We start from the raw sequence: 14309 nt of genomic DNA, 5'->3' as shown, positions 1-14309 counted from the left end.
TGCATGAGGCGTTTCGCTCTGCGTGAGGCGTGTCTCGCTGCATGAGGGGTGTCGCTCTGCATGAGGGGTGTCGCTCTGCATGAGGGGTGTCGCTCTGCATGAGGCGTGTCGTGCTGCGTGAGGCGTGTCGCTCTGCATGAGGGGTGTCGCTCTGCATGAGGCGTGTCGCGCTGCATGAGGGGTGTCGCTCTGCATGAGGCGTGTCGCTCTGCATGAGGCGTGTCGCGCTGCATGAGGCGTGTCGCGCTGCATGAGGCGTGTCGCGCTGCGTGAGGCGTGTCGCGCTGTCGTGAGGCGTGTCGCGCTGCATGAGGCAAATGGTGGTCACACCAGATACTGACTGGTTTTCTGATCCACAGCCCTACCTTTTATTTATGGTATCTATGACCAACAGATGCATATCTGTATTCCCAGTCGTGAAATCCATAGATTAGAGCCTAATTTATTTATTTAAATTCACAGATTTGTTATATGAACTGTAACTCAGTAAAATCTTTGAAATTGTTGCATGTTGCGTTTATATTATTTTGTTCCGTGTACATAGTTTAGTTTTGTTCGGATGCAGATGTTTATCAAAACACTCACACTCTCTCTCTCTCTCTCTCTCTCTCTCTCTCTCTCTCTCTCTCTCTCTATCTCTCTCTCTCTCTCTCTCTCTCTCTCTCTCTCTCTCTCTCTCTCTCTCTCTCTCTCTCTCTCTGTCTCTGTCTCTGTCTCTGTCTCTCTCTCTCTCTCGCTCTCTCTCTCTCTCTCGCTCTCTCTCTCTCTCTCTCTCTCTCTAACATAAGAGGGGGAAGAGGAGAGGAGGAAAGGCTCCGAATTTGTTTTCCTGTTATGACGTCGCCATCCAGTGGACATGCCTGAGTATTACCGGTGACAGTGTTACTAGTCGTGGCCCCGCCCTGTCACCGTGAATCACTCTTCATAAAGCTGAAGTGAGGAGAAAATGTCAAAATGACTTTTGGGAAAAATGTGTCACTTTTTATGCCCTGGCTGAATAATGGTTGGTGGTTGCTGCAGCTGATTGTAGGTCTCCTTCTCACTAGATAACCTATGAAAACCAGAAGTAAACCCAAATGTTACACACAGTAGTCACCTAATAAGATAGGTATGTAACCGACTGTGTTTCAGGTTAATGTCATAACTCCTCTACAGTAGGCTGCAGTGGAGGCTGGTGGGATGGGCTATAGGAGGACGGGCTCGTTGTAATGGGTGGAATGGAATTAATGAATTGGTATCAAACACATCAAACATATAGAAACACATAGTCCATCTATAGTTTAGCCCAAACAACTACCTCTTCCCCTACTGTATTTATTTAATTATTTTGCTCCTTTGCACCCCATTATTTCTATCTCTACTTTGCACATTCTTCCACTGCAAATCTACCATTCCAGTGTTTTACTTGCTATATTGTATTTACTTCGCCACCATGGTCTTTTTTTTGCCTTCACCTCCCTTATCTCACCTCACTTGCTCACATTGTATATAGACTTATTTTTCTACTGTATTATTGACTGTATGTTTGTTTTACTCCATGTGTAACTCTGTGTTGTTGTTTGTGTCGAACTGCTTTGCTTTATCTTGGCCAGGTCGCAATTGTAAATGAGAACTTGTTCTCAACTTGCCTACCTGGTTAAATAAAGGTGAAATAAAACAACAAACAAGGATGTAAACATATTTGTGCACAACAAATTGACTCCGTTCCATAAACTCCAGTCCAGCCATTACACAGAGCCCGTCTTCCTATATAGCTCATCCCACCATCCTCCACTGGTAGCCTGTCACAGCACCGACACCACACCCCTTTTCAAATGCCGTTTCAAGTTCTAGTCAGAACTAGGAACTCGAAAATGTCCCGACTTGCTAACTTGTTATACACATGCCACATTCAACGAATCAGCAAGTCGGGAATATCCGACTAGATCAGACGAGGATCTGAACGCGCCATATGTCTCAGAGGTCGGGGCCAGAAGTATGGAATTTCCCGAAATCTGCAACACGCGCCTCGGTCTGGTCATCTCTACGTTCAGTCAATACTTTTGGTATTACATATGTAAAACTAGCCACAATAAGGATTATCCACAACAGTGGAATTTGCCGTTTGCCTTCAAAATAATAGTCTATAATTGAAAGTGATGCAAACGAATACAAAATAGTGGAATCGTGCCATATTTATACTAGATAATGGAAGAAAAAAAAAAGTTTGGAATGTTGTTATATAAATTCAAAATCTGTTGAAATCGCACAGGGGGTGTATTAGACTTTAGAGTTGCACCGGGGGCATCCTTCTATTTCACTGCGCGGGCTTACCTATGGATTGTGGATCAATGAAACGGGATATCAATCTACTCAGACACCCACAGAACTGTGATTTTAAACAAATATTAGCGTCTTAGCTCTTATTGCGGGACTTCCCTAGTCAGCTCGTTGAACGTATTGATAGTTGGTGTTCATACAAACACTTTCCAATCCTCCCCTGGCAGTGTTGTGGAAAAACTCAACAATTATACCCATTCCTAAAGCCTCTAATCCCTCTGTGCTGAATGACTACCGCCCTGTCGCCTTGACATCCTTAGTAATGAAATGCTTTGAGAAAATTGTGAAAAGTCATATCCTCAGCGCCACCCAGCAGTTCCTCGACCCATTTCACTTCGCCTATCAGCCCAGCAGAGGAGTTGATGATGCCATTGTTACGCTCCTCAACATGGTCTATAGACATCTAGAAGGTGTATTAACATGGTCTATAGACATCTAGAGGGTGTATTAACATGGTCTATAGACATCTAGAGGGTGTATTAACATGGTCTATAGACATCTAGAGGGTGTATTAACATGGTCTATAGACATCTAGAGGGTGTATTAACATGGTCTATAGACATCTAGAGGGTGTATTAACATGGTCTATAGACATCTAGAGGGTGTATTAACATGGTCTATAGACATCTAGAGGGTGTATTAACATGGTCTATAGACATCTAGAGGGTGTATTAACATGGTCTATAGACATCTAGAGGGTGTATTAACACGGTCTATAGACATCTAGAGGGTGTATTAACATGGTCTATAGACATCTAGAGGGTGTATTAACATGGTCTATAGACATCTAGAGGGTGTATTAACATGGTCTATAGACATCTAGAGGGTGTATTAACATGGTCTATAGACATCTAGAGGGTGTATTAACATGGTCTATAGACATCTAGAGGGTGTATTAACATGGTCTATAGACATCTAGAGGGTGTATTAACATGGTCTATAGACATCTAGAGGGTGTATTAACATGGTCTATAGACATCTAGAGGGTGTATTAACATGGTCTATAGACATCTAGAGGGTGTATTAACATGGTCTATAGACATCTAGAGGGTGTATTAACATGGTCTATAGACATCTAGAGGGTGTATTAACATGGTCTATAGACATCTAGAGGGTGTATTAACATGGTCTATAGACATCTAGAGGGTGTATTAACATGGTCTATAGACATCTAGAGGGTGTATTAACATGGTCTATAGACATCTAGAGGGTGTATTAACATGGTCTATAGACATCTAGAGGGTGTATTAACATGGTCTATAGACATCTAGAGGGTGTATTAACATGGTCTATAGACATCTAGAGGGTGTATTAACATGGTCTATAGACATCTAGAGGGTGTATTAACATGGTCTATAGACATCTAGAGGGTGTATTAACATGGTCTATAGACATCTAGAGGGTGTATTAACATGGTCTATAGACCTCTAGAGGGTGTTACTCTCCTCAACATGGTCTATAGACATCTAGAGGGTGTATTAACATGGTCTATAGACATCTAGAGGGTGTATTAACATGGTCTATAGACATCTAGAGGGTGTATTAACATGGTCTATAGACATCTAGAGGGTGTATTAACATGGTCTATAGACATCTAGAGGGTGTTACTCTCCTCAACATGGTCTATAGACATCTAGAGGGTGTATTAACATGGTCTATAGACATCTAGAGGGTGTATTAACATGGTCTATAGACCTCTAGAGGGTGTTACTCTCCTCAACATGGTCTATAGACATCTAGAGGGTGTATTAACATGGTCTATAGACCTCTAGAGGGTGTATTAACATGGTCTATAGACATCTAGAGGGTGTATTAACATGGTCTATAGACATCTAGAGGGTGTTACTCTCCTCAACACGGTCTATAGACATCTAGAGGGTGTATTAACATGGTCTATAGACCTCTAGAGGGTGTATTAACATGGTCTATAGACATCTAGAGGGTGTATTAACATGGTCTATAGACATCTAGAGGGTGTATTAACATGGTCTATAGACATCTAGAGGCTGTACTCTCCTCAACATGGTCTATAGACATCTAGAGGGTGTATTAACATGGTCTATAGACATCTAGAGGGTGTATTAACATGGTCTATAGACATCTAGAGGGTGTATTAACATGGTCTATAGACATCTAGAGGGTGTATTAACATGGTCTATAGACATCTAGAGGGTGTTACTCTCCTCAACATGGTCTATAGACATCTAGAGGGTGTATTAACATGGTCTATAGACATCTAGAGGGTGTATTAACATGGTCTATAGACATCTAGAGGGTGTATTAACATGGTCTATAGACATCTAGAGGGTGTTACTCTCCTCAACATGGTCTATAGACATCTAGAGGGTGTATTAACATGGTCTATAGACATCTAGAGGGTGTTACTGTCCTCAACATGGTCTATAGACATCTAGAGGGTGTTACTGTCCTCAACATGGTCTATAGACATCTAGAGGGTGTATTAACATGGTCTATAGACATCTAGAGGGTGTTACTCTCCTCAACATGGTCTATAGACATCTAGAGGGTGTATTAACATGGTCTATAGACATCTAGAGGGTGTATTAACATGGTCTATAGACCTCTAGAGGGTGTATTAACATGGTCTATAGACATCTAGAGGGTGTATTAACATGGTCTATAGACCTCTAGAGGGTGTATTAACATGGTCTATAGACATCTAGAGGGTGTATTAACATGGTCTATAGACATCTAGAGGGTGTATTAACATGGTCTATAGACATCTAGAGGGTGTATTAACATGGTCTATAGACATCTAGAGGGTGTATTAACATGGTCTATAGACATCTAGAGGGTGTATTAACATGGTCTATAGACATCTAGAGGGTGTATTAACATGGTCTATAGACATCTAGAGGGTGTTACTCTCCTCAACATGGTCTATAGACATCTAGAGGGTGTATTAACATGGTCTATAGACCTCTAGAAGGTGTATTAACATGGTCTATAGACAGCTAGAGGGTGTATTAACATGGTCTATAGACATCTAGAGGGTGTATTAACATGGTCTATAGACATCTAGAGGGTGTATTAACATGGTCTATAGACATCTAGAGGGTGTATTAACATGGTCTATAGACCTCTAGAGGGTGTATTAACATGGTCTATAGACATCTAGAGGGTGTATTAACATGGTCTATAGACATCTAGAGGGTGTATTAACATGGTCTATAGACATCTAGAGGGTGTATTAACATGGTCTATAGACATCTAGAGGGTGTATTAACATGGTCTATAGACATCTAGAGGGTGTTACTCTCCTCAACATGGTCTATAGACATCTAGAGGGTGTATTAACATGGTCTATAGACCTCTAGAGGGTGTATTAACATGGTCTATAGACATCTAGAGGGTGTATTAACATGGTCTATAGACATCTAGAGGGTGTATTAACATGGTCTATAGACATCTAGAGGGTGTATTAACATGGTCTATAGACATCTAGAGGGTGTATTAACATGGTCTATAGACCTCTAGAGGGTGTATTAACATGGTCTATAGACATCTAGAGGGTGTATTAACATGGTCTATAGACATCTAGAGGGTGTATTAACATGGTCTATAGACATCTAGAGGGTGTATTAACATGGTCTATAGACATCTAGAGGGTGTATTAACATGGTCTATAGACATCTAGAGGGTGTTACTCTCCTCAACATGGTCTATAGACATCTAGAGGGTGTATTAACATGGTCTATAGACATCTAGAGGGTGTATTAACATGGTCTATAGACATCTAGAGGCTGTACTCTCCTCAACATGGTCTATAGACATCTAGAGGGTGTATTAACATGGTCTATAGACATCTAGAGGGTGTATTAACATGGTCTATAGACATCTAGAGGGTGTTACTCTCCTCAACATGGTCTATAGACATCTAGAGGGTGTATTAACATGGTCTATAGACATCTAGAGGGTGTATTAACATGGTCTATAGACATCTAGAGGGTGTATTAACATGGTCTATAGACATCTAGAGGGTGTATTAACATGGTCTATAGACATCTAGAGGGTGTATTAACATGGTCTATAGACATCTAGAGGGTGTATTAACATGGTCTATAGACATCTAGAGGGTGTATTAACATGGTCTATAGACATCTAGAGGGTGTATTAACATGGTCTATAGACATCTAGAGGGTGTATTAACATGGTCTATAGACATCTAGAGGGTGTATTAACATGGTCTATAGACATCTAGAGGGTGTATTAACATGGTCTATAGACATCTAGAGGGTGTATTAACATGGTCTATAGACATCTAGAGGGTGTATCAACATGGTCTATAGACATCTAGAGGGTGTTACTCTCCTCAACATGGTCTATAGACATCTAGAGGGTGTATTAACATGGTCTATAGACCTCTAGAGGGTGTATTAACATGGTCTATAGACATCTAGAGGGTGTATTAACATGGTCTATAGACATCTAGAGGGTGTATTAACATGGTCTATAGACATCTAGAGGGTGTATTAACATGGTCTATAGACATCTAGAGGGTGTATTAACATGGTCTATAGACATCTAGAGGGTGTACTCTCCTCAACATGGTCTATAGACATCTAGAGGGTGTATTAACATGGTCTATAGACATCTAGAGGGTGTTACTCTCCTCAACATGGTCTATAGACATCTAGAGGGTGTATTAACATGGTCTATAGACATCTAGAGGGTGTATTAACATGGTCTATAGACATCTAGAGGGTGTATTAACATGGTCTATAGACATCTAGAGGGTGTATTAACATGGTCTATAGACATCTAGAGGGTGTATTAACATGGTCTATAGACATCTAGAGGGTGTATTAACATGGTCTATAGACCTCTAGAGGGTGTATTAACATGGTCTATAGACATCTAGAGGGTGTATTAACATGGTCTATAGACATCTAGAGGGTGTATTAACATGGTCTATAGACCTCTAGAGGGTGTTACTCTCCTCAACATGGTCTATAGACATCTAGAGGGTGTTACTCTCCTCAACATGGTCTATAGACATCTAGAGGGTGTATTAACATGGTCTATAGACATCTAGAGGGTGTATTAACATGGTCTATAGACATCTAGAGGGTGTATTAACATGGTCTATAGACATCTAGAGGGTGTATTAACATGGTCTATAGACATCTAGAGGGTGTATTAACATGGTCTATAGACATCTAGAGGGTGTATTAACATGGTCTATAGACATCTAGAGGGTGTATCAACATGGTCTATAGACATCTAGAGGGTGTATTAACATGGTCTATAGACATCTAGAGGGTGTTACTCTCCTCAACATGGTCTATAGACATCTAGAGGGTGTATTAACATGGTCTATAGACATCTAGAGGGTGTATTAACATGGTCTATAGACATCTAGAGGGTGTATTAACATGGTCTATAGACATCTAGAGGGTGTTACTCTCCTCAACATGGTCTATAGACATCTAGAGGGTGTATTAACATGGTCTATAGACCTCTAGAGGGTGTATTAACATGGTCTATAGACATCTAGAGGGTGTATTAACATGGTCTATAGACATCTAGAGGGTGTATTAACATGGTCTATAGACATCTAGAGGGTGTTACTCTCCTCAACATGGTCTATAGACATCTAGAGGGTGTATTAACATGGTCTATAGACATCTAGAGGGTGTATTAACATGGTCTATAGACATCTAGAGGGTGTATTAACATGGTCTATAGACATCTAGAGGGTGTATTAACATGGTCTATAGACATCTAGAGGGTGTATTAACATGGTCTATAGACATCTAGAGGGTGTATTAACATGGTCTATAGACATCTAGAGGGTGTATTAACATGGTCTATAGACATCTAGAGGGTGTATTAACATGGTCTATAGACATCTAGAGGGTGTATTAACATGGTCTATAGACATCTAGAGGGCGCCAAATCCCATGTCAGGGTTCTGTTTGTTGACTTTTCTTCTGCCTTCAACACAATCCAGCCCTACATTCTGGCACAGAGACTCATAAGGGACATCTCCTTAGATGGGGGGCTGGTTTTGTGGCTGTTGGACTTCCTGAGCTAGAGGTCACAGCGGGTCAAGTTGGATCCCCACATGTCAGGCAAATGCACCACCAACACAGGCTCTCCTCAGGGATGTGTTTTGTCCCCACTCCATCACCAACACAGGGATGTGTTTTGTCCCCACTCCACCACCAACACAGGGATGTGTTTTGTCCCCACTCCACCACCAACACAGGGATGTGTTTTGTCCCCACTCCACCACCAACACAGGTATGTGTTTTGTCCCCACTCCACCACCAACACAGGGATGTGTTTTGTTCCCACTCCACCACCAACACAGGGATGTGTTTTGTCCCCACTCCACCACCAACACAGGGATGTGTTTTGTCCCCACTCCACCACCAACACAGGGATGTGTTTTGTCCCCACTCCACCACCAACACAGGGATGTGTTTTGTCCCCACTCCACCACCAACACAGGGATGAGTTTTGTCCCCACTCCACCACCAACACAGGGATGTGTTTTGTCCCCACTCCAGATTGAGTCCCCCAATCTTCGAGAGCTATGACGCTAATCTTTATGTAAACTCTTCACAGTTGTGTCCTGTGAGTGTCACTGAGTAGACGACACTGGTTGTTGGTCGAGGGAGGATTGGAAAATGTCTGTAAAAACACCAGCATTCAATACGTCCAATAGGCTGACTGGGGAGGTGATTTATCCACGGTCAAAGTCCCGCAATAAGAGCTGCAACACTAATATTGGTGTAAACTCTTCATAGTTGTGTTCTGTGGGTGTCCCGGAGTAGACTGATACCCCATTTCATTTATTCACAATACATCGCTAAGGCTGTACAGTGAAACATATGAGTATGCCCCCAATGCAATTCTGAGCTCTAGTACATCTAACAGTGCTATTTCAACAGATTTTCTAATTAATTCATTATTGTTTTTGTTTTTTAAAATTTATATAACAACATTCCAACCTTGTTTAGCATTATCTAGTCCAAATATGGCATGATTCAACTATTTGTAACCATTTGAATCGCGTTCAATAAGGAACTTTTATTTTGAAAGCGAACCGCAATTTTAAACTTTCGTGGCTAATCTTTATTGTGGCTAGCTTCACATGGGTTCGATTCTTGATGATAATTAACGTTCTAGCTCAGTCGCAGTTGAGATGGACTCCTCTATGTACCTGTATGATGTCCCCCCAGTTTTGATTGAGACGTTTTGTAAGATAATCGACAGCGGTGATGACAGCCTCGGATGGCGCGGGCTCGGTGAGTAATGTGAACCAAGTGTTACTTTCTGTGCGCGGTTTAAGCTGAATAATTATGGGTTTACCTACACGGAAGTGTCGTCTACACTGTGGTACAGATTGTGTAGATTACATGTTAACGATCTCTTCTGTGATAAATTCACATTCACTTTTTTTTCCACCGCACTATGTAACGCTGTTGGTGTATAGCACATAGTATAACGTCACTATAACATCGGCAGACTGGGTCAAACATGTACAGTAGCGCTGGTATTTTAGCTACAGCAGCTCACATCACTGCTCCATAGCCCGTTTTCGAGGGCATTTGCCTCTTGCTTGCTCTCCCCTTACAAAAATGTACCATGGTACTACTGTGGTACTTTCATTAATACCATGGTACTACTGTGGTACTTTCATTAATACCATGGTACTACTATGGTACTTTCATTAATACCATGGTACTACTATGGTACTTTCATTAATACCATGGTACTACTGTGGTACTTTCATTAATACCATGGTACTACTATGGTACTTTCATTAATACCATGGTACTACTATGGTACTTTCATTAATGCCATGGTACTACTGTGCTACTTTCATTAATACCATGGTACTACTATGTTACTTTCATTAATACCATGATATAGTCTGAATCATGGAAATGTACTGTGGTTTTAGCCCTGAAGTATGATTGTACTACCATTGTACTGCCATTGTCCTTAAATATTTCCATGGTATAGATGTGGATAATGTAAATACCATGTATTTAACCTGCATTTAACCTCACTCTACATTGGCTTGCACAGTCATTGAGTCAGTTGTCATGTTTGTAGTTTTCCTGCCAAATTGGGCTACTTTGAAAACGATGTCACGGGTAAAAAATGTATTGGCCGCGGGTTGCGGGTTTTTGGGCTATTTCTAAGTTCCTAACAATACATATATTTCACTGTGACCTGCTCCTGACTGTCAGGCATTGAGACCGGTTGTTGCTGAGTGAGTGAGTGAGTGAGTGAGTGAGTGAGTGAGTGAGTGAGTGAGTGAGTGAGTGAGTGAGTGAGTGAGTGAGTGAGTGAGAGCTGCACTTCCTAACCTCCTGCCAAATGTATGACCATATTAGAGACACATATTTCCCTCAGATTACACAGATCCACAAAGAATTCAAAAACAAATGTTGATCAACTCTGAAATCTACTGGGTGAAATACTGTGTCATCACAGCAGCAAGATTTGTGACCTGTTGCCACAAGAAAAGGTCAACCAGTGAAGAACAAACACCATTGTAAATACAACCCATATTTTTGTTTATTTATCTTCTCTTTTAAAGTTTTTGCACATCGTTACAACACTGTTCCCCTCTGCCCTAGTGTTAATTACTACTACATATTAAGGACTAGTGTTAATTACTACTACATATTAAGGACTAGTGTTAATTACTACTACATATTAAGGACTAGTGTTAATTACTACTACATATTAAGGACTAGTGTTAATTATTACTACATATTAAGGACTAGTGTTAATTACTACTACATATTAAGGACTCGTGTTAATTACTACTACATATTAAGGACTCGTGTTAATTACTACTACATATTAAGGAACTGACAGTACATCTCTGTGTCTCTGTTATCTTCCTACCTCCACTGCACTGGTCCCTGAGCTGTCTCTGCTAAGTTCCTTCAATTAAAATAAACTAAAATAACTTCTTAGCAAAGAGCAATGTCTCAATCAAGAAATGTGCTGAGACTGTCTGGGAGTGGGGGTCTGAGTGGGGACTAAGACTGTCTGGGAGGGGTCTGAGTGGGGACTAAGACTGTCTGGGAGGGGTCTGAGTGGGGACTAAGACTGTCTGGGAGGGGTCTGAGTGGGGACTAAGACTGTCTGGGAGGGGTCTGAGTGGGGACTAAGACTGTCTGGGAGGGGTCTGAGTGGGGACTAAGACTGTCTGGGAGGGGTCTGAGTGGGGACTAAGACTGTCTGGGAGGGGTCTGAGTGGGGACTAAGACTGTCTGGGAGTGGGGGTCTGAGTGGGGACTAAGACTGTCTGGGAGGGGTCTGAGTGGGGACTAAGACTGTCTGGGAGGGGTCTGAGTGGGGACTAAGACTGTCTGGGAGTGGGGGTCTGAGTGAGGACTAAGACTGTCTGGGAGGGGTCTGAGTGGGGACTAAGACTGTCTGGGAGGGGTCTGAGTGGGGACTAAGACTGTCTGGGAGGGGGGGTCTGAGTGGGGACTAAGACTGTCTGGGAGGGGGGGTCTGAGTGGGGACTAAGACTGTCTGGGAGGGGGGGTCTGAGTGGGGACTAAGACTGTCTGGGAGGGGGGGTCTGAGTGGGGACTAAGACTGTCTGGAAGGGGGGGTCTGAGTGGGGACTAAGACTGTCTGGGAGGGGGGGTCTGAGTGGGGACTAAGACTGTCTGGGAGGGGGGGTCTGAGTGGGGACTAAGACTGTCTGGGAGGGGGGGTCTGAGTGGGGACTAAGACTGTCTGGGAGGGGGGGTCTGAGTGGGGACTAAGACTGTCTGGGAGGGGGGGTCTGAGTGGGGACTAAGACTGTCTGGGAGGGGTCTGAGTGGGGACTAAGACTGTCTGGGAGGGGTCTGAGTGGGGACTAAGACTGTCTGGGAGGGGGGGTCTGAGTGGGGAGGTGAAAACAGAGAGGTTTGGAACTCTCTTATAGAGGACCATTGTCTTATGTTACCTTAATAAATGATAGTGCATGTCATGTTCCCGCTGCCCACTAAGCTGGGTTTAATATTAGTCTGTATATACAGCCTAAACATTAAGCAACTGGCGGTACATCTCTGTCAGACTCTCTTTTCCTCTCTGTTTTGTTCTCTCTATTTAATTCAATATATAAAACCATCTGTGTTTGTCATAGAAAGATAGGACTAGTTTCTGTGGATGCGGACAGATTTCCAGCATTGCGCTTCGTTTGAAGCAAGCAGTGACGGGCCCTCCCGATGAGCCAATTGCATTTCAGACGGGACTTTCCAGCCTCCAATGGCGGTGGTTATATGCAATGGAATCCGACACCGGAGTCCCTAGTCACTACAGTTAAATGTGATCTATTATATTGTGGCCGCTTTAACAATGGAAATACGTGTCATCAAATATGGAAGGCAGGCGTGTAAAGTGAGATAAGGTAGGAGCCCTCTAGCCAATGAGGGGCCAAATACACAGCTCTTCCTCTCTGCTACAGATCAGAAACCCTCGTTGCCTTGTACTATTTTATACAATATACAGCCAAAATATGAGGCCTAACTGGCAACAGTAGGATACATGATCTGTGTCAGTGTGCAGTAGGATACATGATCTGTGTCAGTGTGCAGTAGGATACATGATCTGTGTCAGTGTGCAGTAGGATGCATGATCTGTGTCAGTGTGCAGTAGGATGCATGATCTGTGTCAGTGTGCAGTAGGATGCATGATCTGTGTCAGTGTGCAGTAGGATACATGATCTGTGTCAGTGTGCAGTAGGATACATGATCTGTGTCAGTGTGCAGTAGGATACATGATCTGTGTCAGTGTGCAGTAGGATGCATGATCTGTGTCAGTGTGCAGTAGGATGCATGATCTGTGTCAGTGTGCAGTAGGATACATGATATGTGTCAGTGTGCAGTAGGATGCATGATCTGTGTCAGTGTGCAGTAGGATGCATGATCTGTGTCAGTGTGCAGTAGGACACGTGATCTGTGTCAGTGTGCAGTAGGATACATGATCTGTGTCAGTGTGCAGTAGGATACATGATCTGTGTCAGTGTGCAGTAGGATACATGAAATGTGTCAGTGTGCAGTAGGATACATGAAATGTGTCAGTGTGCAGTAGGATGCATGATCTGTGTCAGTGTGCAGTAGGATACATGATCTGTGTCAGTGTGCAGTAGGATACATGATATGTGTCAGTGTGCAGTAGGATACATGAAATGTGTCAGTGTGCAGTAGGATACATGATATGTGTCAGTGTGCAGTAGGATACATGATCTGTGTCAGTGTGCAGTAGGATACATGATCTGTGTCAGTGTGCAGTAGGATGCATGATCTGTGTCAGTGTGCAGTAGGATCCATGATCTGTGTCAGTGTGCAGTAGGATACATGATCTGTGTCAGTGTGCAGTAGGACTCATGATCTGTGTCAGTGTGCAGTAGGATACATGATATGTGTCCGTGTGCAGTAGAACACATGATATGTGTCAGTGTGCAGTAGGATACATGAAATGTGTCAGTGTGCAGTAGGATACATGATCTGTGTCAGTGTGCAGTAGGATACATGATCTGTGTCAGTGTGCAGTAGGATGCATGATCTGTGTCAGTGTGCAGTAGGATGCATGATCTGTGTCCGTGTGCAGTAGGATACATGATCTGTGTCAGTGTGCAGTAGGACACGTGATCTGTGTCAGTGTGCAGTAGGACACGTGATCTGTGTCAGTGTGCAGTAGGATACATGATCTGTGTCAGTGTGCAGTAGGACACGTGATCTGTGTCAGTGTGCAGTAGGATACATGATATGTGTCAGTGTGCAGTAGGATGCATGATCTGTGTCAGTGTGCAGTAGGATACATGATCTGTGTCAGTGTGCAGTAGGATACATGAAATGTGTCAGTGTGCAGTAGGATACATGAAATGTGTCAGTGTGCAGTAGGATACATGATATGTGTCAGTGTGCAGTAGGACACGTGATCTGTGTCAGTGTGCAGTAGGATACATGAAATGTGTCAGTGTGCAGTAGGATACG

General features: G+C 42.7%; 1 protein-coding gene across 3 annotated transcripts in view; it reads left to right on the top strand.

Annotated features, from left to right (window-relative positions):
* Nucleotides 1–9435: 9435 nt before the first annotated feature.
* irak3 (interleukin-1 receptor-associated kinase 3) overlaps nt 9436–14309 on the top strand; it is a 39904-nt gene continuing 35030 nt past the window's right edge. For 2 of the 3 annotated variants that reach the window (XM_071331720.1, XM_071331719.1), the window contains exon 1: nt 9436–9596. In XM_071331720.1, the coding sequence (XP_071187821.1) occupies nt 9494–9596 (103 nt within the window). In that variant the 5' untranslated portion in view covers nt 9436–9493. The remainder of the gene's footprint in view (nt 9597–14309) is intronic. The other variant, XM_071331722.1, reaches the window with a different exon arrangement.

This window comes from Salvelinus alpinus, chromosome 11 (assembly GCF_045679555.1).
Source record: "Salvelinus alpinus chromosome 11, SLU_Salpinus.1, whole genome shotgun sequence".
Classification (NCBI taxonomy): Eukaryota; Metazoa; Chordata; class Actinopteri; order Salmoniformes; family Salmonidae; genus Salvelinus; species Salvelinus alpinus.
This window is presented reverse-complemented; position numbering and strand designations above follow the sequence as displayed.